The following is a 24,731-nucleotide window of genomic DNA, read 5'->3' as shown; positions in this document are numbered from 1 at the left end:
TCAGAAGCGTCTGTGTTCACACATGAGGCATGCAGCATAGCACTACACAGGTTAACTCATGATGTCTGTCTGTAGTTTAGGGCCCCATGTACACGGGACACTTCTGAATGATGGAAACTGACTGCTGTAAAACGTAGGTTAAAAAACGTTTGTTTAGCCGCGTTTGCATAAGGCGTTTATGCGCATTTATGCATGTTTATGTGCGATTAGAAGCGTTTTTTAAAGATAAGCACAGGTGAACCTCTCAGATGTCCAGAATGCTCTGAAAAGTGGTAAATTATTAACTATTTCAGACTGTTTCAGAGAAATACAGAGAGTAGAAGCAGAGACAGCAGTATGTGTTGAAATTAGCATAGGTGTGAGTTGCTCATTAACATTTCTTTTGTTTTCAAGGGTGGGATAGGTGTCTGGTGGAGTGAGTCATTAAGGCCACCTTGCAGGGGGTCTTCAGGAGGAATTTCAGGTGTTAATGGTCATACATATCTTAATATATAATATATCATACCTAACATATCTTTTGTTTCCAAGGGTGGGAGAAATCTGAGGTGTGAATTGGTCATTACAATGTGTGACAAGCTTGGTTGGAACATCCTGTTTTCAGTGTTTTGTCCAAAGCATTGGGAACTGAAAGAGTTAAAAAAAATATTCAGACGCAAATGCTTATAAATGCAATTTGCTGCGTTTAGCCACATTTACAAGCATTTTGCATTTGAAACGCTGATAAAATCAACTGCTGAACGCAAGTTTTCTGAGTAAAAAAAAAAACGGCTGTAAACTCAAATGCCTGTAAACGAAGATGTGTACATGGGCACATAGGAAAACATTAGGGTGATTTCAGAGGCTGCTGAAAAAAACACTGAACAGCTCCTAAATGTGAGTTTATCAGCTGCAGTGTACATGAGCCCTAAGAACATATTCTGTGAAGAAACTACTTATCCCACAATCCTTGGGTCTCTCAATCTAGTACTTTGCAGGTGAGAGCTAAACAGTAATCAGATCTGACACAGACACAAACAGGCAGAGCAATTAACAGAGAACTTAACATGCAGTATAGAGTACTATAGAGTAATTGATGAGCCATGTGATGGATGTTGTGTGACCCAGAACACAAAATTGCCTGTTCCTTTAGCGTATAGGGACAGGCTAGCTGCAGAAATACTTTGACGTAGGTAAATCAATCAGTCATGACACTGCAAATTGCAGCAGCAACATGTGAGCAGATCATTACAAGGTAAGGCAAACAACACAGGGAATATAACTAAAGTAACATCCAGCTAAAACAACGGAAACATTTGAAAGTGTACAATGCTTTTAAGACATCAATGCAGTGTCTCAACAGTTTACAAAGTAACCCTGTTGGGGGGGGGGGTATGACAGCCAATGTCTTCCATTAAGGCTTTCTACTTATTATGACAGTAATGAGCTCTGGGCACCCCAAAACTGAGTAAGATACAGAGTAGTTGTTCATGCAGCTGGAGCAACCTGTTACTAAATGGGGACACAGCTGCAGGTCCTAATTTGACAGGTGTGCAGGTGAGTTGCCCTGAATGCACACTGTTTGTGTTCGGGGCCATACACATGCATCCACACACCTGTCAGATTAGGACCTGTGATTGTGTTTGTAGAGCTGCTGCATTCCCATAGAGTAATAAGTGCACACAGCTCCAGCCACATAAGGAAAACGCTGATTTGCACTGTATAGGCCACAGTGCCCGTGAATAGGCCCTAAAACCTCATGCACACAGACAGCTTTATCTATTAAATGTGTACAGTTTTAGTTTTTAGACTTAACAGGAATTTTGTAAGTTATGTTGTGTTTGTGTCCATTAATAATGACATTTTGGTGGGGGGGGGGGGGGGTAGGCTATACACAATTGTCGTGACTCTAGCTATAGTGGGGAGATCTTTACAGGAAAGACTAGAAAAGACAAACATTCCCATCTTACAAGGTGTAACAAGACACGGGGGCACAATTCTCTCTCTGCGGAATCCATATATAAAAGAGAACTCATGATTAACTCAGGACTTACAGTGCTCAGCATAAATTAGTACACCCCAACAGATTTGTCAGAAAACCTATACTTTCCTTTTAAACTCAACAGTTTATATGGGACACTATACTACAAAATACTCCCACAAATGCGGGCCATTGATTGCAAACAAGATTTGTTAATCTGAAGACACAAAAAAGTATTTTTCCTAACAAATTCATTCAAGACCATGTTGCAAAAATGAATGCACCCCAATGAAAGTCTTAGGAGCAAAGCTAAATTTTAGACAACAAAATCCTAATTAACAAGAATTCAACTACAGGTAATTATTCATTAAACAGGTGTGCAGCAAACAGTTGATTATAAAAGGGCATTACTTAACAAAGAAAACCCATTTCCCATTTCATGCTGTCAGCAATAGCACCACATGGAACAGAAATGTCACAAGGCCTGAGAAAGAAAATAATTTATTTACATAAGAAGGGTGAAGGCTACAAGAAGATCAGCAAAGCTTTACTTATCATTCAGAATAATGTAGCAAAAGTGATACAAAAATTTAACAAAGATGTAAGTGCAACCATTTCACAGAGAAGTGAAACAACAAGAAGCGCACCAACCTTGTGCATTACCTCAGTAACCAAAATTTATTTAATGAAGGAATGGTACTCACAAACAGCGGATAAAAACAGGCATTTAAGTCCACCAAGGGACTTCAAACGCAAGAGACCAGCGCGAATCCCATCATGGGTGTAGGTACTCAGTCCCGCTGACGCGTTTCGAAGGTCAAGCCTTCTTCCTCAGAGCTCTCAGCACGATAAGTTTTTTACACAGGGCCACTTGGTGCGTTAGAGATCATTTCAAGGCTTTAAACTATTGTTTAATAAAAGAGTGAAAGCAGTGCAGAACAATGCTCACCGATAAAGGTCTTACAAAAAAAAAGACAACAATAAAAAAGACAAAATGAAAAGGATTAAAAAATGAAAGTGTGACGATCGCGGCGTCAGACCCCAGCCCTTCTAACCAAACTCGTGACCGAAGGCCTAGCCAATCTAAAACTGCGATGTCATGTGCGTAACAATGCCATGCCCAGCTGCACCCTGCACAACAATTTTCCAGCTAATGGACCACAATCGATGTACCAGCAGCCTGAGCGCGATTGTTACTGGGTCAGGTTAATTACGCAACTAACCCTTCACACTGCCACCACCTCCTTTTTGTAAAGAGAAAGAGGAAACTCGGCAATATTAGCAATAACACTATGATGGTTGAAATAATCGTCTGTATACCACTGTCACCACAGGCAGGTTATACAGAGGATTAAACACACACAGTAGCGCTCTTCAGGAATTCGTAGTTTGCATTAAAGGCGTTAGAAACAGTTCAACACTTCAGAAAGTAAAATTTATTACTAAAAGGTCAAAAGGGTGCAATAAAAAATATTTACAGAAAAAGATGTAGCCAATATATATATATACAGTGGGGCAAAAAAGTATTTAGTCAGCCACCAATTGTGCAAGTTCTCCCACTTAAAAAGATGAGAGAGGCATGTAATTGGCATCATAGGTAGACCTCAACTATGAGAGACAAAATGAGAAAAAAAATCCAGACAATCACATTGGCTGATTTGGAAAGAATTTATTTGCAAATTATGGTGGAAAATAAGTATTTGGTCAATATCAAAAGTTCATCTCAATACTTTGTTATATATCCTTTGTTGGCAATGACAGAGGTCAAACGTTTCCTGTAAGTCTTCACAAGGTTGGCACACACTGTTGCTGGTATGTTGGCCCATTCCTCCATGCAGATCTCCTCTAGAGCAGTGATGTTTTGGGGCTGTCGCTGGGCAACACGGACTTTCAACTCCCTCCAAAGGTTTTCTATGGGGTTGAGATCTGGAGACTGGCTAGGCCACTCCAGAACCTTGAAATGCTTCTTAGGGAGCCACTCCTTCGTTGCCCGGGTGGTAAGTCTGGGATCATTGTCATGTTGGAAGACCCAGCCACGTTTCATCTTCAATGCGCTTGCTGATGGAAGGAGGTTTGCGCTCAAAATCTCACGATATATGGCCCCATTCATTCTGTCCTGTACATGGATCAGTCGTCCTGGTCCCATTGTGGAGAAACAGCTCCAAAGCATGATGTTTCCACCCCCATGCTTCACAGTAGGTATGGTGTTCTTTGGATGCAACTCAGCATTCTCTCTCCTCCAAACACGACGAGTTGTGTTTCTACCAAACCGTTCTATTTTGGTTTCATCTGACCATATGACATTCTCCCATTCCTCTTCTGGATCATCCAAATGCTCTCTAGAAAACTTCAGACGGGCCCGGACATGTACTGGCTTAAGCAGGGGGACACGTCTGGCACTGCAGGATCTGAGTCCCTGGCGGCGTAGAGTGTTACTGATGGTAGCCTTTGTTACGTTGGTCCCAGCTCTCTGCAGGTCATTCACTAGGTCCCCCTGTGTGTCCTGGGATTTTTGCTCACCGTTCTTGTGATCATTTTGACCCCACGGAGTGAGATCTTGCGTGGAGCCCCAGATCGAGGGAGATTATCAGTGGTCTTGTATGTCTTCCATTTTCTAATTATTGCTCCCACAGTTGATTTGTTCACACCAAGCTGCTTGCCTATTGCAGATTCAGTCTTCCCAGCCTGGTGCAGGTCTACAATTTTGTTTCTGGTGTCCTTCGACAGCTCTTTGGTCTTCACCATAGTGGAGTTTGGAGTGTGACTGTTTGAGATTGTGGACAGGTGTCTTTATACTGATAACAAGTTCAAACAGGTGCCATTGATACAGGTAATGAGCGCAGGACAGAGGAGCCTCTTAAAGAAGAAGGTACAGGTCTGTGAGAGCCAGAAATCTTGCTTGTTTGTAGCCGGTGGTAGCCGGTGGGGATCGGTAAGCTCCCGATGCATACTTGCGATTGGGAGCTTTCCAATCATGTGACCACTGTGACAGCCTATCACAGCGATCACATGACCTGAATGCCTGCCTCCATCTCCCATCTTTTAAAACTCTTAAAGGGCCATGAGTCAGATGACAGGGAGGGTTTAAAGAATACCTGTCTCTTTGAAGGGCACTGCAATATTATAATCTCTGAACTTTCCATATGATGGGACAACATGTATTACAGACATCTTAAAAATCAGAATTGCTATTGCAGATATTGTGAGTGGTTTGTGTTACTACTAAAGAATATCTGGTAGCAGCTGTTTGCTATGTAACAAGTTAACTGCCTAGTTGACTAAATCCAGTGTCAATCCCTCCCAATCTGCTGGCACCTAGATTGTGGTGCCACAAACTGGAAAATCTCTTTGCAGGGTGAAGCTGAAAGTCATCATCATGTACTAGTGGCAGTGAGATGATATCCGACCTGCAGTTTATCACATATTTGTGAAAGTAGCTGTAAACTGTTGCTGCTGTGTGCACACTTATATAGTCCAGCAGTCATTCATGGTATCTTCTCTTTGCTGCAGAGCTATGTGACCTGAAGACACTTCACATCCAACACACTTCCTGGTGTGTGGATGTGGTATGCCTGCATCCTCTGTGTGGTTCCTCCCACCAACCCTTATGTTCCTAATGTGTCCTGTAGAGATGTAAGGGTTAGCGGGAGGAACCAAAGAGCACAGTAGAGGGTGCAGGCATCCAACCTACTGGGAAGTGTTTCATGTAAAGATTTTTGGGGGCTGCTTTGTTCTATAGTCATAGTGAACAGGTCAAAAGTTATATCTGCAAACTTGTTTGACTCGTATAATAGAACAGTTACATTTTTTACATATTGTTAATAAGCTTTTACAAGTCTAATGCTTGTAGCATATAAAACAACTTGACAGTCAAAAGGAAAAAGTGAGGCAGCAGGCAGATTGAAGGTTCATTTGTAAATACATTTGACTATCTTTTATGTTGTGTCGAAACCCAGTCTAGCAATGAAGCTTTTCCATAATGTTCTTACTAGTTTAATTTTACAGTGTGGTTTCTATAAATTCCATTTGAATACACTGTGCAATGTTTTAATTCATTTTAAAGATTAAGTTTTTTTGGAACAAAGCCTTTAGGGTATGGAGAAAATAATGGGGGGGGGGGTGTTATTGTCTTTACTGTGCTTGTTTTCTTTATCATAATTCATAATGTTCCCAGATATTTACTGTTCTGAGGAAAGTAGAATTTAATTTAGACGTTATCAGAATATCACTTCACTTGCCTCTATAAGCACTTAATTAATGGTCAGTCCGATAATTATTTGCATAACTGCATCTACCTCTGAATGTCCACATTTTCAATAAGAGTAAGAATTACTAAAAAGTTAGTTACCAAAGAAATGTTTCAATAAATACAACACTTCTATTATACCAACATCATTGCGCCAATATAATACGGAGAGGAAATACACTCACTGGATGCTGCTATTATTAAAAAACTCAAAATAATAATAAAAATGTGAAAAATATACAAAGAGTAAGAATTACTTCTTTAAAAAAGGGGAAGTCATAATATATACCAATAATAATATTTCCCTCTAAGTTGTGGCATGACATGGCCAGAGATTCAGTTATGGATTCTAATGCTAATTGAACTATGTAGTTTGTCTAAGCCATTAATTCTAGCCGTGTGGCTTACAAGGAATATTCGTAATTTAGATATGCCCTGATTTGAAATGTCCTTGAATATATTTCAAGTATATGTCTGGGCAAGATAAAAAAATATTCAGTACATCTTTGAAAAACATGCACATTTTCTTATGTTTTCTCCTAAAACCACTGTAAGAACATAAAAATATCTATCAATCTTGCCAGAATTACAGTGAGCTACTAACTCCCTAGTTGAGCTAACAATGCTGCCTTTTGCTGCATTGGAATTCCAGGCAGTGTTAGCCTTGCTAGAGATCTCTTCTCTACAATTTAGCCCAATGTAGGCATGACTGATGGGCAGGGATTTTAGCTGAAGCCTGTTATTCACTTCACTCCGGAGTCAGTACAGTGGGGTTTATTTACTAAAGCTGTAGAGTGAGAAATCCGGTTCATTACTGCACAGAAACCAATCAGCTTCCAGGTTTTATTGCCAAAGCTTAATTGAACAAGCTGAGGTTAGAAGTAGATTAGTTTCTTTGCAGAAATGAGCCTGATTTTGCACTCTCCAGCTTTAGTAAATAAACCCCAGTGTGCAGTGATATATGTATATTATATTTTTCATTAAGTTTAGGAGTTAAAGTTTCTTTTTTAAGTCTAGTATATATGAAATATTGCATATGAATGGTATCTCGCCTTCTACCAAGACTTTTTTTTTCCCACAAGCTCTTTAACAGCTGTAGCAAAAAACCTGTTTAAATGCTGGCTCAAGCTTATAAAATCTACACATACATGAATGAGTCAGAGCGGTTCTTATCAGATTGCTCTGAGGTTTCAAACTGAAAGAGCAAGCCTAAAGGCAGGGTGCATCTGCTGTCCGGTGCTCTGGGAATCCTTTGTCCTGCAATCCGCTATTAAAGTTTATTTATAAAACAAAGGCCATGTACACAGAGAAAAAATTGATGCCAAACATCAGTTTAAAACTAAAACCCTAAAAAAATAAAACCAGCGCAAACCACTAGTGCTTCCCTTGGATGCAGATATTTCATACACACATTAAACAGAGGGTAAGGCTAAGTGAAATAACTTCCTAAGGGGCTACTAAAGGCTGTACCTGCCTAAATGCAGAATATAGCGGATGTACAACATAATTTAGACACAAAGCTGAAGAAATGTGTGTTCCCTTATATTTTTTTACACTCGTCACAAACAATCCAAGAATGGAATTCCCTTGTAATTGCTCATTCTATTCAGATTCCATTTGTGTGAGAGGGTCATGTTAACAACCAATGAATGACCTCTAACTCACAGGAGAACAATGCAGGTTAAGCTTTAAATTCCAGATCTAGACTCAACAGAGTCACACAGCTCATACAGCAGATGAGAATTGCCAGATACCTGCTAATACACATCATTCACAGAAATACAATTTAGACTCCCATTCCACAAAAGGAAAGAATCATAATGCAGGGATCACTTCAGCGGCATGTGGTTTTACTAGTTTAATTGCTCCAGCTATTTATTACTGATTTGCAGGAAGGAAATGTTTGCAGTTCTATTTTCAAAGTATTTTTTGCAAGCTCGCTTTCAAGCAAGCAGTTCTTCAGGCATACTGAGTGTACAGTATATATCTGAAACTTTTAGGTACACAAAAGGACATATATAGGTTTAGCAAAGTATAAGCAAATTTCTGGGTGATGGATGAAAGGTGGACACATGATTTTAGCTTAAAAGTATTCTATAATGCAGGGCCCTCGATCCCCTCTTGTTTTGCATTGTATTGTATTGTATTGTTGTTCTGTCCCCCATTGTAATGTACAGCGCTGAGCGAACTATTGGCGCTTTATAAATACTGTATATTAATAATATAATAATAATAATATTATAATGTTTTAGGTCAATTGTATTTGTTTGGTTTTTTTTAATCCACAATCCAGGTATAAAATTGTCTAATTGAAACTTCACCCAATCACTGATTAACCATTCTTCTGGATCATTCACTGCATGTATTTCAATTTCAGCTTAAACTATAGAGTTCAGTAAAAAATAAATAAACCAAAACAAGATAAAAAAAACAAAACAAAAAAAAACAAAAACAGACTCTACAACACACAAAAACATGTAAAAAGGATCATAAAGCCTCATTTGAAGCCTGGATAGAAATCTAATTAAGGTTTAATATTTATAGGCAATATTTAATATTTATAATTGCATGACTTTTTTTATCCTCACCTTAAAAAAAAAAAAATCAATAGATAATCACTACACAATTACTTTAAGCGAACTTGTGAGGACAGTAAATGCAGGAACCCCCATTGCTTATTCTGGAAGGTGCTAGACCCATCCTTATCTCTGATTCACTTCTGTGTCCTGACTCCTGATAAGTGCAAATATTTGCCAGCACACCACGAATCATCAAGTTTCATCTGAAGCTTTTATCGAAGAATGATAACATCAAAAAGTACCAAGTGAAGCGTGTCGGAGCCACACCACGCCCCTTTGTCAGGCATGTCATCACGGCTCCAAAATATTGTACTTGGTTCTTTTGTGATGTGATCATTCTTCAATAAAAGCTTCAGACAAAACTCGTTAATCCATGATGTGCGGACAAATATGTGCTGTCTCCAGTCTCCATCTGCTAGTTGCTGCAGCACCCATTACTTTTGAGACTGTTCCAGGCTGTTTGTGCAATGGAAAAATTTATACCTTCTGATCCCTGATGGACACATATTCTAGCTCAGTGCCTCACCAAACAGAGAAGGAAAAAATAGGACTCCTGGAGGGTTTACCTTTCAGAGCAAGTTAGCTGAAACCCATGCCATACTTCTATACCACAGGGTCTCTTAATTCCACCCGGAGCTATTATTTTATTGGCTGAATTACTCCCCGGCTTCTCATATCTTGAGAAATATGATGTTAATATCTTTGCATATGAGTTTCTAGCATCTCCATTCTGCAGTGGCCTTCACAAGTCAGTATTACTGTTGCTAATGGAGTTTGCAGTAGTTGATACTTATGGAAAACACAGCAAAAGGTGCTGGCCTTACCATGGACATGCACAGCTGTCTCTCCAAAATTAACAACCAGGGAAACATCGTTCGGTCTTCTGTAGCATTAGAATCTCCTCTATTTTTTGTGTAATTCAGTAGTGCACAAGCAATTAGCACCCTCTCATCGAAGGGAAGGAAAGATCTGCTCAGTCACACAGATATTCTAGATGTGTATTAAGATGCACATTCTAGTAGGCAAAGAATTTTACTGGAAAAAGTGCCACAAAAAAGAATAACAGAGACAAGAGTAAAGCTGGCCAAAGGCATTTGATGTAGCTTGGATGTTAGGTAATCTGATAACCAAAAGACCTTTCTTTCCTCCTTACTAGAATGACATTGGCATGCACATTCATAAGAAACAGCCCCCAGCCTCTGCCCAATTCAGATCAACTGTGCCTCCTATGAAAAAAATGTGGTCAAATGCCAGCACACATTCCTGACCCCAACTGATTAAAGTGGCCCTGTCACAATAAATTAACATTTTTCACTGATCTAGAAATTTAAAAAAACACCGTCATGTCTGCTGTTTGCCCAAGACCTCTAATGTTTGACATGACTTTCATGTGTAGCCGTTATCTTCTTCTTTAGTTTATTAACTGATGGTGACTAAGACAAAAGATAGATGAGCAGATTTCAGAGGCAGCAATACTTGCAACAAATAAGGATGGTACACTTATTCCGGTTGTTTAAATAATGGTAAAAAAAAAACTCTGCAATTTGTTTGCCCAAAGTTTTTTGGTTTTTTTTCACTTCGATTACTACAGAAACAAGCATGGTTATATCCATCAAATATGCATGGGCCCCAGAATGATCATCCAAAAAAAAAAATCTCAACCAGGCTTATTATGAAATACCCACCCCACATACAATAAAACTTGTTTCCATACTTCAAAAGACTGGTGTGAGGCCAGCTGAATGTTACACAAGTTTATGACGAAAAGCAGTCCAATAAAAACAGAAAACAATCCTCCATCTCCGGGAATTCTCTTAAACATGCATTCAAGTAAAAATAATGAATGATCTTGAATACCCAATCTGACACTGTATTGACTGTTTAATATTCAGTTAAACAGCTGTGTGTTTTCTTTTCACCTACCTGATTGACGTGATTCAATTTATCAATGATCTGGTTAATTACGGGTTCAGTACTCCTGGCTTTCCCTTCTTGGTTGCTTGTTTGAACCTTTAAGCCATTTTTCACTGTGTAAGGATTGAACCTGAAAGAATATTGACAGATCACAAAGATGTTAGGATTGATCTGCTTAATGCTGCCAGCTAAGGAAATTCCACAGGCAAGGTTAAAGGAAAAAACATTCCTGTACTGAGACTATGCCACTTTTGTGTCAGATTTCAAAAGCTGTACCATAGATACTATAAAGGCACTAAAGGATAAATTCATCTTTGGGAACATGTTACATGTTCCACCCGTTTTAAGGTTGGAACATGTAACATCAAAAAAAAAAAAAAAAAAAAATTGCAACTGTCCCAACCTATAGCCAGCCTTAGCAGTAAGGTGCACCTTACTGCTAAGGCTGGCTATAGGTTGGGATGGTTGCCATTTTTTGTGTAGTTGGCTAATTTGGATGCATTGAATGCCTTTGCTATCATTTTGGCATAGCTGGGCATCACATGCGTCCCTGTACCTTTAAGGAGGGATGGGCTCCTCCAGGCACACCTGCCCTTAACCTATTCATTCATACATGTGCTCCAACTATAAAGGCTTTGGAAATTTTAGTTAGGTCCACAGTATACAGAGGACCCTTGACGTGGGACTGTGGCTTACACATGTATTTGCAAATGTGTGCAAACAAAACCCTCTGTCTGTAACGCAAACTGTTAAAACAGGGCCAAATTGGTTGTTTCACAAGCTGGTAGTAAGTGTTGCTGGGAAATCCTTGTGTTTGTTTGTGATGGAACACATAACATGTTCCCACTGCTGCAGCCACTGCATGATCCCCCGCTCCCTGTGACAGCACTACAGGGAAAAATTCCCTGTTCTAGCTGTCCACATGGCTGCATCGTTCATTCACAGAATTCTGTGAATGATTGAACTAGAAGTCCTCAATGAACTACCATGGCGCTGTGGAGCGCTGTGGTAGTTCATTGAGTCTTCCTCTCAGACTATCTGCTTGCACATATGGGATGTACGGACAAGCAGATACACTGACAGTCTGCAGGAGTCCTGCATGGAGCGATCTGCTGATTGCTGGTGTAATGCTTCCAGGCTCAAAAAAAAAAAAATAGTAAATGTGCGTTTTTCTACATGCAAAAACATTGGCATTTATTATTTTAAAAAAGTGAACTTATCCTTTAACACATTCGGGCACAGTCTGACCTGTAGCAATCGTGTACACAGAGATGGACGCGGTCATCCATTTTGCTCCATACCCCTCCATCTTGTATCTCTCTCTCCCAAATCAGATTCCTCCGATATCCCCCTTCCCTCTCTGTTGAGTGACATGTGGTCTGGATGATGACAGAGATCACAGGCAGCAAACTCATTGGGAGGGCGTCATGGCTATAAACCCCAATTAGCTGGTGCCCATATGTCTGTGAGACTCTTGCTTGGAAAGATATCGTAAAGCCATAAACCAAGTCCTTCACTGAGTTCAAAGACATTCCAGATAAGCCATAAAGCAGACATCACATTCAAGACCCATTATGATTACATATCTTGGAATATGAGAGACTTGCCTAAAAACCAGGCCGATATTCAAACCGGTCACTTTAATACAAGTCGTCTGATATATTACACCCCCTATCTGACATATACAGGAAAGCAGAGAATGATATCTCCTTACCCGTCACAACAGGTATGTCATATTTCATATGTAGACGTTCAGCAGAAGATTCTGCGTATTAATCTACTCGTGGATAGAATGTTATATGTATCCAGGGTAAGTTATGAACCATGACATCAATTGGGAGGGTTTTTGGTCATAGCTTGGGTCTCCGCCTGCAACACCCGCCCACATGAGGCGATTGGTTCTCTGCCCCAAGGAGACACCCTGCTGAGTTCCTAGAAAAAGCTAAGCTAAGTGGAGTTGAAAAAAAGTTGATCCTCCCTTTTAACATCGGAACCAACTTTGGGAGATAAGGCATCCTTTTGGTTCTGTAACCTGATCTGCTTAAACCAAGGCTGACGGCAAGTACTTTATCCCTCTAGACTTCTTTCTGTTATCCCTTTGCTGTGCTATTGTTCTATGTATATTTATATATATATATATATATATTGGCTACATCTTTTTCTGTAAATATTTTTATTGCACCCTTTTGACCTTTTAGTAATAAATCTTACTTTCTGAAAGTGTTGAACTGTTTCTAAAGCAGTTTAATGCAAACTAAGAACCCCTGCTTCTGAAGAGTGCTACTGTGTGTTTTAAACTTCGGTATATCTCTGCCTGCGGTGACAGTGGTATACCGACGCTTCTGCAAACATCATAGTGTTATTGCTGATATTGCCGAGTTTCCTCTTTCTCTGTACAAAAAGGAGGTGGTGGCAGTGTGAAGCGTTAACTGTGTAATTAACCTGACCCAGTAACAATCGCTCCCAGGCTGCAGATACACAGATTGTGGTCCATTAGCTGGAAAATCTTTATGCAGGGTGCAGCTGGGCATGGCATTGTTACGCACGTGACAGCGCGGTTTTAGTTTTGCTAGTCCTTCGGTCACGAGTTTTGTGAGAAGGGCTGGGGTCTGACGCCGCGATCGTCACATAACCAACTCCAGGTATCTGCCATCACATCCCTGAGCAGAAACAGTCACTGCTGCTAGCATGTTTTCAGTTAAGCTCCTAAGGGGCTGGGGTAAGGCTGCTACTACCGCATTGCAGCGGTAGGCAGACAGGGAACAAGACAGCCAATCTGATAGCATTGACTAGTACCAGTAAGTGAAATCATAGGCAAGGACAAATCTCATTGCCAGATAGGAATCTGTGATTGTGTGTGGACAGCGGTCATAGTGACGGTGTAGGATTCCAGCTGTGTAGGGAAATCACCTTAACTACCACACAACTATTGGTTACATGCAAGATTTGCATTGTTACCTTCTACTGGTGGCTGGTGGAAAGAGATGGGGAGAGTGTGTGCTCATACTAGCTTTTTAGGTGAGATTCGGATATCGTATGTACTCTCCAGCGCCTCAGGATATGCACAGCCAAAAGGAAAGCCAAGGGTACCAGGACAGCGACGACAAAAGGAAATGTTCCAGGGGTGCAGCCCTCCTCAGACGGGGAAATCAGCCACTGGATAGAGAGAAAACAGGTGGCGCACACACCTAGTGCATTATCCAAGGTTTATTGTAGGAATGAAATAATAAAAACATTCACAGGCGAAGCATCTATCTAAAAAGCATAGAAAAATGACTATGGCCACAACGGCGGGCAAGGTGTTCTCACTGTCAGTGCGGTCAAATGGCTGATGCGTTTCGGGGACGAATCCCTTTACTCAGAGCTGATGACCAACCTCTGATGCTGATGTATGAGCGAGGCTCTTTCTGTCCATACATCATACATCAGCATCAGAGGTTGGTCATCAGCTCTGAGGAAAGGGATTCGTCCCCGAAACGCATCAACATTTGACCGCACTGACAGTGAGAACACCTTGCCCGCCATTGTGGCCATTGTCATTTTTCTATGCTTTTTAGATACATGCTTCGTCTGTGAGTATGTTTTTATTATTTCATTCCTACAATAAACCTTGGATAATGCACTAGGTGTGTGCGCCACCTGTTTTCTCTCTATCTTTTAAGTGAGATTACCTGGTTTAGCCAATATACAGTTGCTATTGAGTGCAGTGTGCTTGGTCAGCAAAAGCCTATGTGCCAGTCTGCATGAAAGCAAAAAGGTACTCACCAGAGGTGTCAGGAGCAAGGTTCCTCACAAATCTAATTTGTGGGTAGTGGAAACTTAGATTTCAGTGTATGTGTGTTAGGAGGAACTTTAGGGTTCTCAGGATAATTGGTCAGTGTGCGGGCTAATTTTTGAGGGAAAGATGGGCAGCAATAAAATACAAAGGGGGAGATTTACTAAAACTGGAACATTCAGAACATAATGCAGTTGTGCATGGTAGCCAATCAGCTTCTAACTTCAGCTTAACTAGAAAGCAAAACAGAAGGCGCACTGGCCTAGTGCATTATCCTTAAAACATGATTTCATTTGTATAAAAGTGGTAAGAATTATACTCACAAAAGACAAGTAAATCAAAGGATCATCATATAAAAACAACACCATCTGGTCAATGAACATCCAACAGGCTTGATGTGATGGGATGTGATGTATTGCGGACTGGTGCTGTTTTTACACAGTGAGCCTTTGATTTACTTGTCTTTTATCAGTATAATACTTACCACTTTTATGCAAATGAAATCATGTTTTAAGGATAATGCACTAGGCCAGTGCTCCTTCTGTTTTGCTCTCTGGTTACAGTGTTCTCGGACTTCCCCAGTCCTTTGAGGGCAGCAAGGCAAGAGTGATCCATGAAAGCCAGGATGGAGCCATAACTAATTGTGATTTTTGAGCACACTCCTAAGTGCAGATTTTTTTTTGTGTTCGTCTAACTTCAGCTTGTTTAATTAAAGTGATTGTAAACCTCAAACATGAAATATGAACAAAGCCTATCCCTCTATAGTGTATACTTGTCTCAATCCAAAGTACAATGTCATTTCTGTCTGCTGCCTCGCTCCTCCGCTACAAGCATGAGTCACTTCTGACATGTTTTCCTCGTCAGCTCTGTTCCTGTGAGCTGTGTGAAGGGGCATGTGTCTCTTCCCTCCAATCGGCTCTCAGAGATCTCCTCACTGATGTAACCTCAGCTCTCCTCCCACTGCTTTTCTGAGTTGAGAGATCCTGTGTAAATTATGCACTTTGAATGGATGTAGGGAAAAGATGGGGTTGATGAACAGGTACAACTTGTGTAAGATGACTTGTTTCATCTCTGTGTATCACCTGAGGCCAATCGCAATATTCCCAATGACACATTCCTGAAGATGGCTGTTCAGTATTGCTGGGTGTTGCAGTGATGACAGGCTGGGAACTGTAGACAATCAAAGTGAAGAAATGTCACCAGCACAAAAAGGATTCCTCAAAATGGGTCCAAAGCTTTATTTCGTTGTCACATGGTAAACACAAAGACAACATTTGACAGCCATGCAGTGCCCCTTCGTCAGGCACGTCACTGAGGGCAGTCACTTCACTTGGTATATGGAAGGGTTTACAACCACTTTAAGCTTGGACAATGAAACCTGGAAGCTGATTGGTTTCTATGCATAGCTGCACCAGATTTTGCATGCTCCTGTTTTAATAAATCTCCCCCATACTGTTTGTCAATCCTTATCCCCGTATCCTCTGGGACCCCTGTTCTTGATCTGTAACACAGCTTCAGCAAATATAAACTAAAAGTGCTTAAGTTGTGAATGGCAGCTCCTCACCTGCACCCAGCCTCAATGTCAGGGCCTGTAAAGGACAGCTTTGCCTGTGCTCATCAGACTACTCCTGAGAACTTTTCCCTTTTCTTCCTCTCATGGTACTTATAACTGTCAATACTGTATAATTGTTCCCAGCAGCACTGTCCAATTCCCCCCTCGAATAAAGTTCCCAACAGCATTCCCTAAGCCTCCCTTAATTGCTGCTATACTCTCCAACCACCACCAAATTATGCCTACTCTATTCCCCCCTTACCCAAATGTCAATGTTAGGTTGCGATTTTGATTCCTCTTTCATCCCTCATGGTCCATGATCAGTTCCTGTCCTACCTCTTTACCCAGTAATCTATGATCGGCTCATGCTATGCCTCTTCTCTAAGTGGTCCATGATCAGTACCCATCCTGCCTCTTCTCCCAGTAATTATGATCGGCTCACGCTATGCCTTTTCTCTAAATGGTCCATGATCAGCCAATGTCCTGCATCTTCTTAGAATAACCTGTGATCAGCTCCCACTCTGCCTTTTCTCCCAATGACCTATGAACAGCCCTTGTCTGGCCTCTTCTCTCAGCAATCCATAAATGGCTCATGCTATGCCTCTTCTCTAAGTGGTCCATGATCAGTCCCTCTCCTGCCTCTTCTCCCAGTAATCTATGATCGGCTCACGCTGTGCCTCTTCTCTAAGTGGTCCATGATCAGTCCCTCTCCTGCCTCTTCTCCCAGTAATCTATGATCGGCTCACGCTGTGCCTCTTCTCTAAGTGGTCCATGATCAGTCCCTCTCCTGCCTCTTCTCCCAGTAATCTATGATCGGCTCACGCTGTGCCTTTTCTCCAAGTGGTCCATGATCAGCCAATGTCCTGTACCTTCTTATAGTAACCAGTGATCAGCTCCCACTCTGCCTTTTCTCCCAATGGCCTATTATCAGCCCTTGTCTGGACTCTTCTCTCAGCAATCCATAAATGGCTCATGCTATGCCTCGTCTCTAAGTGGTCCATGATCAGTCCCTGTCCTGCCTCTATTCCCAGTAATCTATGATCGGCTCATGCTATGCCTCTTCTCTAAGTGGTCCATGATCAGCAAATGTTCTGCATCTTCATCCAGTAACCTGTGATCTGTTCCCACTGCCTTTTCTCCCAATGGCCTATGATCATCCCCTGTTCAGACTTTTATCTCAGTAAACTATGATCGGCTCCCACTCTTCTAGCAGTTTCTCTCCCTAAAGGGTGCACTTGAACAAAAAGTAAGCGTTCAGTGATGTGACTCACTCAGAGGTTAAAACCCAATCAGCCTCAATTTACCCATTAATGACCAAGCAGACATTTGCTAGTTACAAATATAAATAACAGATTCCTGTTAAATGAATTATGGCAAGACCAATATAATTCAATATTAGATATAAATTGAGGAAAAATGTGAAATTTAGAGTTAATTCAATGGTGGATATAACGAGAGGAAATGGCAACTTTAGAGATGTATTGTTTACTTACAAACTGTGCAGTGAACAGCCACTACACACAGGGAACAGGACAATTTATTTTTCAAGTCTGAATCTTTTGCAAATGAAGCAAGCACCTTGCCCTAGGTTATCTCTACCCTACGCAAATTGAGACCTCTCCATTCCATAACTCACTGTCCCCCCTTCCTTTATTTCACTCACACAGGCATACTGAGTTACTCTTTTATGTTTAACACTCAACATCTTTGAGATGTTTCAAGTTCCTTCTCAGAAGGTTATTCCACACCCTGACTTCTGTTGCATGAAAAGTGAATCAGTCATTATAAACCTTCCAGGACAATGAATTGTTCTAAGAGTGCCACCTAGTGGCACTGGCCAGTAGTAGCGCAGATCAAAGATTTCATTTAGAACATGCAGTAAATGTGAACAAAGATTTTTATTTTTTTTTTTAATTTTAAGTCAAAGCTTTTTCAGTGCCATTATTTGAAGCTTCAGCTTCCATTTCCTTGTTACAGAATCCTGTTTATAAATGCGAACACTCATTTATCAGGATTCATTACTACTTTTAAACAAATAAAGCAATTGATTATCTAGGAAATCTTGACTTGGCATTCCAATAATACAGGGTCCTAAATTCTCCTATTGCTGCCATGCCACTAATGTTGTAAAAGTCCTTTATTCATATAGATGACAGAGTACCAGGGAGTGTAAATATGCAGATGCATGTGTGATGATGTTAGTGTTTGCATTGGTGAGTGTGTGTTTCAGGGATGTATTTAGCACAAGGCAAACAAGGCATTTGCCTAGGGCAGCATTTTTCTGGGGAGGGCAGCACTGCCCCTTGAAAGAAGGGACAAAAGAAGGGACACGCGTGGCATGGGGACCTGGTGGCTTCTGAGAGATGCTGTCGGTTTCATGACGGTGTATGCACAGCCCAACTCTAGTTCCTGGGGATGTCCGGAGCTGTGAAGGCGAGTGTCTTTCTCTCTCTCGCCATTGGGGGATGGTGGCTGGTGTATGGGGGCAGTGGTAGTGGAAGGCTCGGGTGGAGGACAGGAGTGTTCTTGGTCAATGTCAGGCTCTTTCTGTGGGGGGGGCACCAATTTTTGTGTTGTCTAGGGTACCACAAAACCTAAATACACCACTGGTGTGTGTGTACGCGCAAGTGTGCTTGCGTCTGTGTTTGACAGTGCTGATATTGCAGGTGCGTGCAAATGTGTAAAGCAAAGGGTTCTTTTAAATGTGTGGATCTGTTGCACGTAAATGCATGTATATCTAACAAAATACATTTCATGACTAATGTTTATACGAGTTGATAGTACTCATTTACGCTGTGTTATCTCTATAAATATGTTGAATCATGGATGTTACTACAAGGTCCCTTCTGCTGCTCCTGATGTAAACAGCAAGGAGAGAAGCTGATAAACCACATATGCCACAAATGTAGAGATTAGAGAGTCGATGTACCCAATTCCAGTTTGGGCCAATTCTGAAGCTCTGCTGATCTCCCTCATCCAATCATGTGCAAGCAAAATTATGTTTTTTTTATTTTCCTTGCACCTGATTGGGTATTCTTTACAAAGCGAAGCTCTCACTAAGCTCTGGGGAAAATTAGTGCAACTGCCATTTGCCCTGAGCAAGTGGGCCTCACTCAAGAGTTACAGTATGCTTTAGAAACTTTATTTTATATTTGTTATACATATAGGGTTCTCCCTGAGGTTTCTTTTCTTCAGCTGCATCCTCATGAGAAAAAAAATGAGGTAACAATATTTCTAGGCACACAGCCAGCTGTAACCTACTAAGACATAGAACTGTATTGTTTCAGGCAATTGACACGTAATCTACTCTTATCTCTTAGTTGTCCAAGATTTTCGGCTTGGCTAGCAATGCATTTTTCCTGCAATTTTCATGCAGTTGCGATTTTGGATTAATATTTATATTCTCTCTCCTCAGTAACACACAGGAGACTTGGCAAAAATGCATTGGAATCACATGTAAAGTGAACAAATAAGCATTTCACATGATTTACATTCAACTCTATGGACCTCAAAATTGGATCACACCACTTTTTTTTCAAAAAGCACTGCGTGTGGACTGCATAGATGTGAACAACCTCTGAAGAATTTCATTTTATTTTCCATGCCATCCGTATCACTGCAGTCTAAAACCGCATCAGTGTGAACTAGGGCTAAGACCTTTTAATAAATCAAACCCAATATGTAAGTGACTCTAAAATCTCTTTAGAAAGTTTGGTGTATTGTTTTATACATTTTATCACATTTCTTTTTTTGAAAAAAAATTACTACCAAATAATACAATTTTCTGTATTCTTTAAAAGGTGGAAATGGGTTTTTAGGTGGGGAAGAGGAAGAGACAAGGGGGGGGGGGGGGGTAAGTGCCTGCACTTGTCTAACTTGTGTCTCCAAACCCTGACAAAGTTTAAGAATCTATAGTAAAAGTTGCAGGGAAGTTCATACTTCTCTTGCAATTGTGGGGGAAAAAAATACACAGTGCCCCCAAGGTTTCATGGTTTACATCTGTTAACGTTTCAATATGAATGCCATAGCACAGAGTCAGGAACTGTACAAAATTGATTAACAATTGAATTATCCCATAAAACACAAACTAATTGGGGAATCCCTAAAGGACAGCAATTATTTGATTTCAGCCCAAACAGACATAGTCCATTTCAAAATACTGATGACATGATGTTGGATCACTTTTCATTTGCCACTGAATGCCACCAGAAGACTGCATTTGCCAAATAATTATCAGCAAGGGTCGCTATTGCTATGGCAAAAAGAAGCTTTTTAGGCATCTTTAGTGATATAACATATTGGGCAGCCGGATTCATTACATTTATAGATTCTTGCCAGGTATTTGCAGAGAACAGGTATTTTGCCAGCAAAAAGATTTGAAAATCTGTTCAGTTTTGTTTTATTTTGCCAGACATCACAGACCCATCACCTTTACTGCAATTGCAGCAGAGCTTGGTCAAAAACACACCTCAGCCTGCTTATTGGACAATGAAGGAGATGCAATAGACTAATGAATCATGCCAGACTGGCTCAACCTGCTGCCCCCCCTCTCTTCTAGCCAGCGTTACTGTGCAAGTGGGTTAGGGAGGTTGAAATGCAGACATAATTGGGTACTTACACTAATTACTTTTAAAATACTGTACATTCAAAGGCTTGTTTAAAACCGTACATAAATGCATTTATGCATTTTCTGGAGTTCAACTTTAAAGAGACTTTGTCATTAAAAAAATCCATGCTTTAGCCTCTATATGTAGCTATTGGGCACCAGTTAGAGTGGTACTGAAAGAGAGGCTGTATTGTGAGATGAGTTATCTCTGTACAGAGTACAAGCAAAGACCCAGGGCTGGGGGGGGGGGAGAGAGAGTGATCACCAATGGGGGTGCGGATATCAACTTTAACTGCCACTGACCACCAATGGGGGGGTGCTTAACTTTCACTGTCAATGAACAATAATTCAGGGATGTAGAGAGGTTTAAATTTCACTGCCATGACCACCAATGTGGGGAGGTGGAGGGTTAACTTTCATTGCCAAACAATGCATGGAAGTGGGTTAAATTTCAATGTCCTGACCACCAATGCAGAGCGATGAAGGTATTAAATTTCACGGTCGGTGACTATAAATGGGGGCAGAGGGGTTACTAGTACTGACACCTATGTTGGGGGGTTGATAATGCATCCACTGACACCAATGCTGACAGTTATTGTGTCCACTGACACAAATTCTGGGAGCTATTATTGTCTCCACTAACACCAAAGCTGAGGGTTATTGTTTCATCCACAGACACCAATGCTGGGGTTATTACTTTCACTGACACATTTACTGAGGGTTAAAATTGCATCCACTAATACCAATGTTGCGGGTTATTACTGCATTATTATTGTGTCCACTAACACCAATGTTGAAGGTTATTTCTGCACTCACTGACACCAGTGTTGGGGGATATTACTGTTTCCACCCACACTAATGTTGGGGGTTATTACTGCATCCACTGACACCAATGTGGGAGGTCATTATTGCACTCACTAACCCCAATGTTGAGGGTTATTATTGCGTCCACCGACACCAATGATTGAGGGAGGGGTTATTGTGTTTACTGACACCAATGCTGAGGGTTATTGTAAACTGACTTCTTCAGTGTGCATTGCAATACGCTGCAAAAATGCACTAGGATTGAAAGTTTTGCGCACTAAAGCAGAGTTCTACCCAAAAGGGGGCATTCCGTTTTAGACTGGTCCCCCACTCCCCATTAAGGATTGGCACCTTTGGGGAGTGGGAGGGGAGCAGGTACCCGAAACTGACAGGTACTTGCTCCCACTTCCTCAGCAATCAGAAGTGGAAGTTGTTCCCCTCTGTCCCCATAGTCTTCTGAGACATGGGATAGGTCCCAGAAGACTACGGGACCATTCATAAGGCGCAGTGCTACTCGCACATGCGCAGTGGGCACCTGACTGTGAAGCCACAAGCTGTCACAGCTGGTGCCCACACTGAAGATGCCAGTGCCAGGAAAACTGGAAGGCCGGTGAAATGGGCTGTGGGGAGAACACCGTGGGATCCAGGGACAGGTGAGTGGCTGTTTTTTTAAAAGTCAGCAGCTACTTATTTTTTAGATATAAACAGTAGTATACGAGCGCTGGGTGGTGTAAAGAGACGGAGTGAGCAGCCAGAAAAAAAGAGGAAAATACCTCAAATCCTCCAAAAATATGCAAGTAATCAGTAAAAATGCAGCGCTAAAATATGCAGATCATAAAATGAATAAAAGTCAATGGAATAAAAGTCTTAAGTATAAATCATAAGGTGCAATGTGACAATCGTGGTTCAATAAGTGGCTGTTGAATTATCGTGACTTCCGTGGCTGTGAGGAATGAGTATACAATGTACTAACCAGATAGCACAAATTCTTGTACGTTGGAGTAAATAAGACCTACTCCAAGGTACTCTGGAGACGGGAACTCTGCGTCCAGGTGAAGTCGTCAGGTGGGGTTGAGTCACCAGATGTCATCAAACCAGGGCAGATTTCCTCATTCCAGTAGTGAGCATAACCATCATATTAAATGCATCCTGTAGTACGGATTTCAGCCATCGGGGGGATCATACATTTAAGTGTGAATCCACTATTAAAACGCACCTTGAAAGGGGGGGGGCTCAAAATATAAAAAAAATTAGCCCAGAAGAGAAAAAACTCCAATAGTGTAGTATTTTTAATGGACAGATGGAGTTACATCAAAATTCAGATTAAAAAAATGACACATCAAGGGTGAACATAGAAGCATGCAGATCAATAATCCATGTACAGGGGGGTCTCGCTAACGCGTTTCGTGTAATAACACATTTTCAAAGAGTAGAGGCCACCGGATTAAAAGTGGAGGCACACAGGTATATCATAAAAACAGAGGTCATAAAAACTCACTCCAGCCACAGAAACAATATACAAAGACTCCCATAGTAAATACTGCAGAGAACTAGGGTCATCCCATACGGCAATGAATGTGATGCATTTCACTGAATTTCAGCAAGTGATAGTGAGAATTTCTCTTTTCAGCAGTATGGAATATACATCTTCCAGGACATCTTACACAATAAACGGTTTTCTGTTTACTGTTTAAATCACTGAGTATCAGAGAGCTTGTCACCCTGCATCAAGAACATATAAGCAGGATATGGCCCAAGCTTTTCTGACCTTACTGTGAACATATGCATTTCTCTTTCATGTGGAGAGGACCAGCAAATATCTACCACGTGTTGGAGTTTTCTCTGTTCTTTCACCCACATATGCCAAGATGCTAGCTGGCTTGGTGTGTACAATAACATATGGAGCGAGCCCAACCCTGACTTAAGATCATAATACGAGGTCTCTGGAGTTTCAAAAGAACACATCTCTGCAACAGAGTAACAACAGATTGTCAGCTCATGTAATCAGAGATCACAGATTCTGTAGATGTTTAGTATTCTCCTTAAAAGAAACCCTTATAAAGAGTAAAAGAATCCAAGGAGACTCCAAGTGTCAAATGATAAAGAATTTGCATGGCTCTGTAATATGCCATTTGATTTATTTATTAAGGCAGCTGCTGTGTATTAAACAAATGCATGGGCAGATAAAGATGTATACTGCTAATGTTATCATCCTGATCAGCAAAATAATAAGTTTGTTATAAAGCATGGCACCTTTATATCATGTTATAATATAAACAAGACCAAAATAAACCTACTTTAAGGTATATATTTTTGAAAGAGGAACTCTTGCCTAAAGAAAATAAGTATATTGAATATTTATAATATAATAAAAATAATATTTCTTTAAGTTGATCACCAGCTCCAGAAGAGGTATATCAATTATGTAGCCAGCTCGAGGAGACTAAGGGACCTGCTGGAATGACAGATGTGTCCAAGGCAGCAGGTCCCTGATGGTCATCTCAGGGTGACTTCACAATTGAGAATCCTTTTCTGCATAAAATATATGGCTTTCAACAGATTAATGCTACTTAATGTGAAAAAATAAAGACACCTCTTATTTAGGAGAAAATCATTATTAGATAAAATAAGTAGCAGCATTATTATTATTATTATTATACAGTATTTATAAAGTGCCAACAGTTCGCTCAGCGCTGTACATTACCGCTCATTCATAGTAGTGAATTGAGCCTGATATGTCCGTTGGAAATAACCACAAGTGTTATCTGAAATGTTGTTTAAGCAGATACAGATTAAACTTTTAATACGTCTAAAGCACTATTTGAGAAGCTGCCTTTTCCTTCATCCTATTATTTAGTCTTCGGAAGCCCATCTTTTTCAGAATACAAATATTAAAATCTTAAAGCGAACCTGCCATAAAAAGTTAAATAACTTCCCAAGAGCAGGAACATTTATTTGTGGTCTTCTGTATACCTGGGCATGTAAATTTCTTCTAGAGCTTAAAAGGGGAGTTCTGGCATGTCCACCACTGTCCCATAAGGCAATGCCATCTTTTTAATTAAAATGTTACTTTACTGAGCAAACACAGATGGAGAATTAAAACAAACCAGTGAACCGCCTAAACTAGTCACAAAATTCTGAAATTACTAAAGATAAACTCAATTTACCTCTATACAATCTGTTGGAATTAGGTTTAAAAGCCATTTTTAAAATCTCTAGCCTCTTGCCACTTGATTCTTTTCAGCCCCTTCATCTCAGTGAAGCTTGTAAATATGCTGGAATCATGCGGACTCCAAGT

At 40.7% G+C, this 24,731-nt stretch overlaps 1 protein-coding gene across 1 annotated transcript in view; it reads right to left on the bottom strand.

Moving 5' to 3' along the window:
* Positions 1-24,731, bottom strand: part of GPC3 (glypican 3) — a 616,906-nt gene that overhangs the window by 210,749 nt on the left and 381,426 nt on the right. Inside the window, exon 6 of the mRNA XM_089657942.1 lies at positions 10,706-10,826. Coding sequence (XP_089514068.1) covers positions 10,706-10,826 — 121 coding nt within the window. The remainder of the gene's footprint in view (positions 1-10,705; positions 10,827-24,731) is intronic.

The sequence above is a fragment of the Staurois parvus genome, unplaced genomic scaffold (genome assembly GCF_062004578.1).
Source record: "Staurois parvus isolate SC_StPar_1 unplaced genomic scaffold, SC_StPar_1.0 ptg001045l, whole genome shotgun sequence".
In the NCBI taxonomy this organism is placed as follows: domain Eukaryota; kingdom Metazoa; phylum Chordata; class Amphibia; order Anura; family Ranidae; genus Staurois; species Staurois parvus.
Note: the sequence above shows the minus strand (reverse complement) of the source record. Positions and strands in the feature narration are given on the sequence as shown.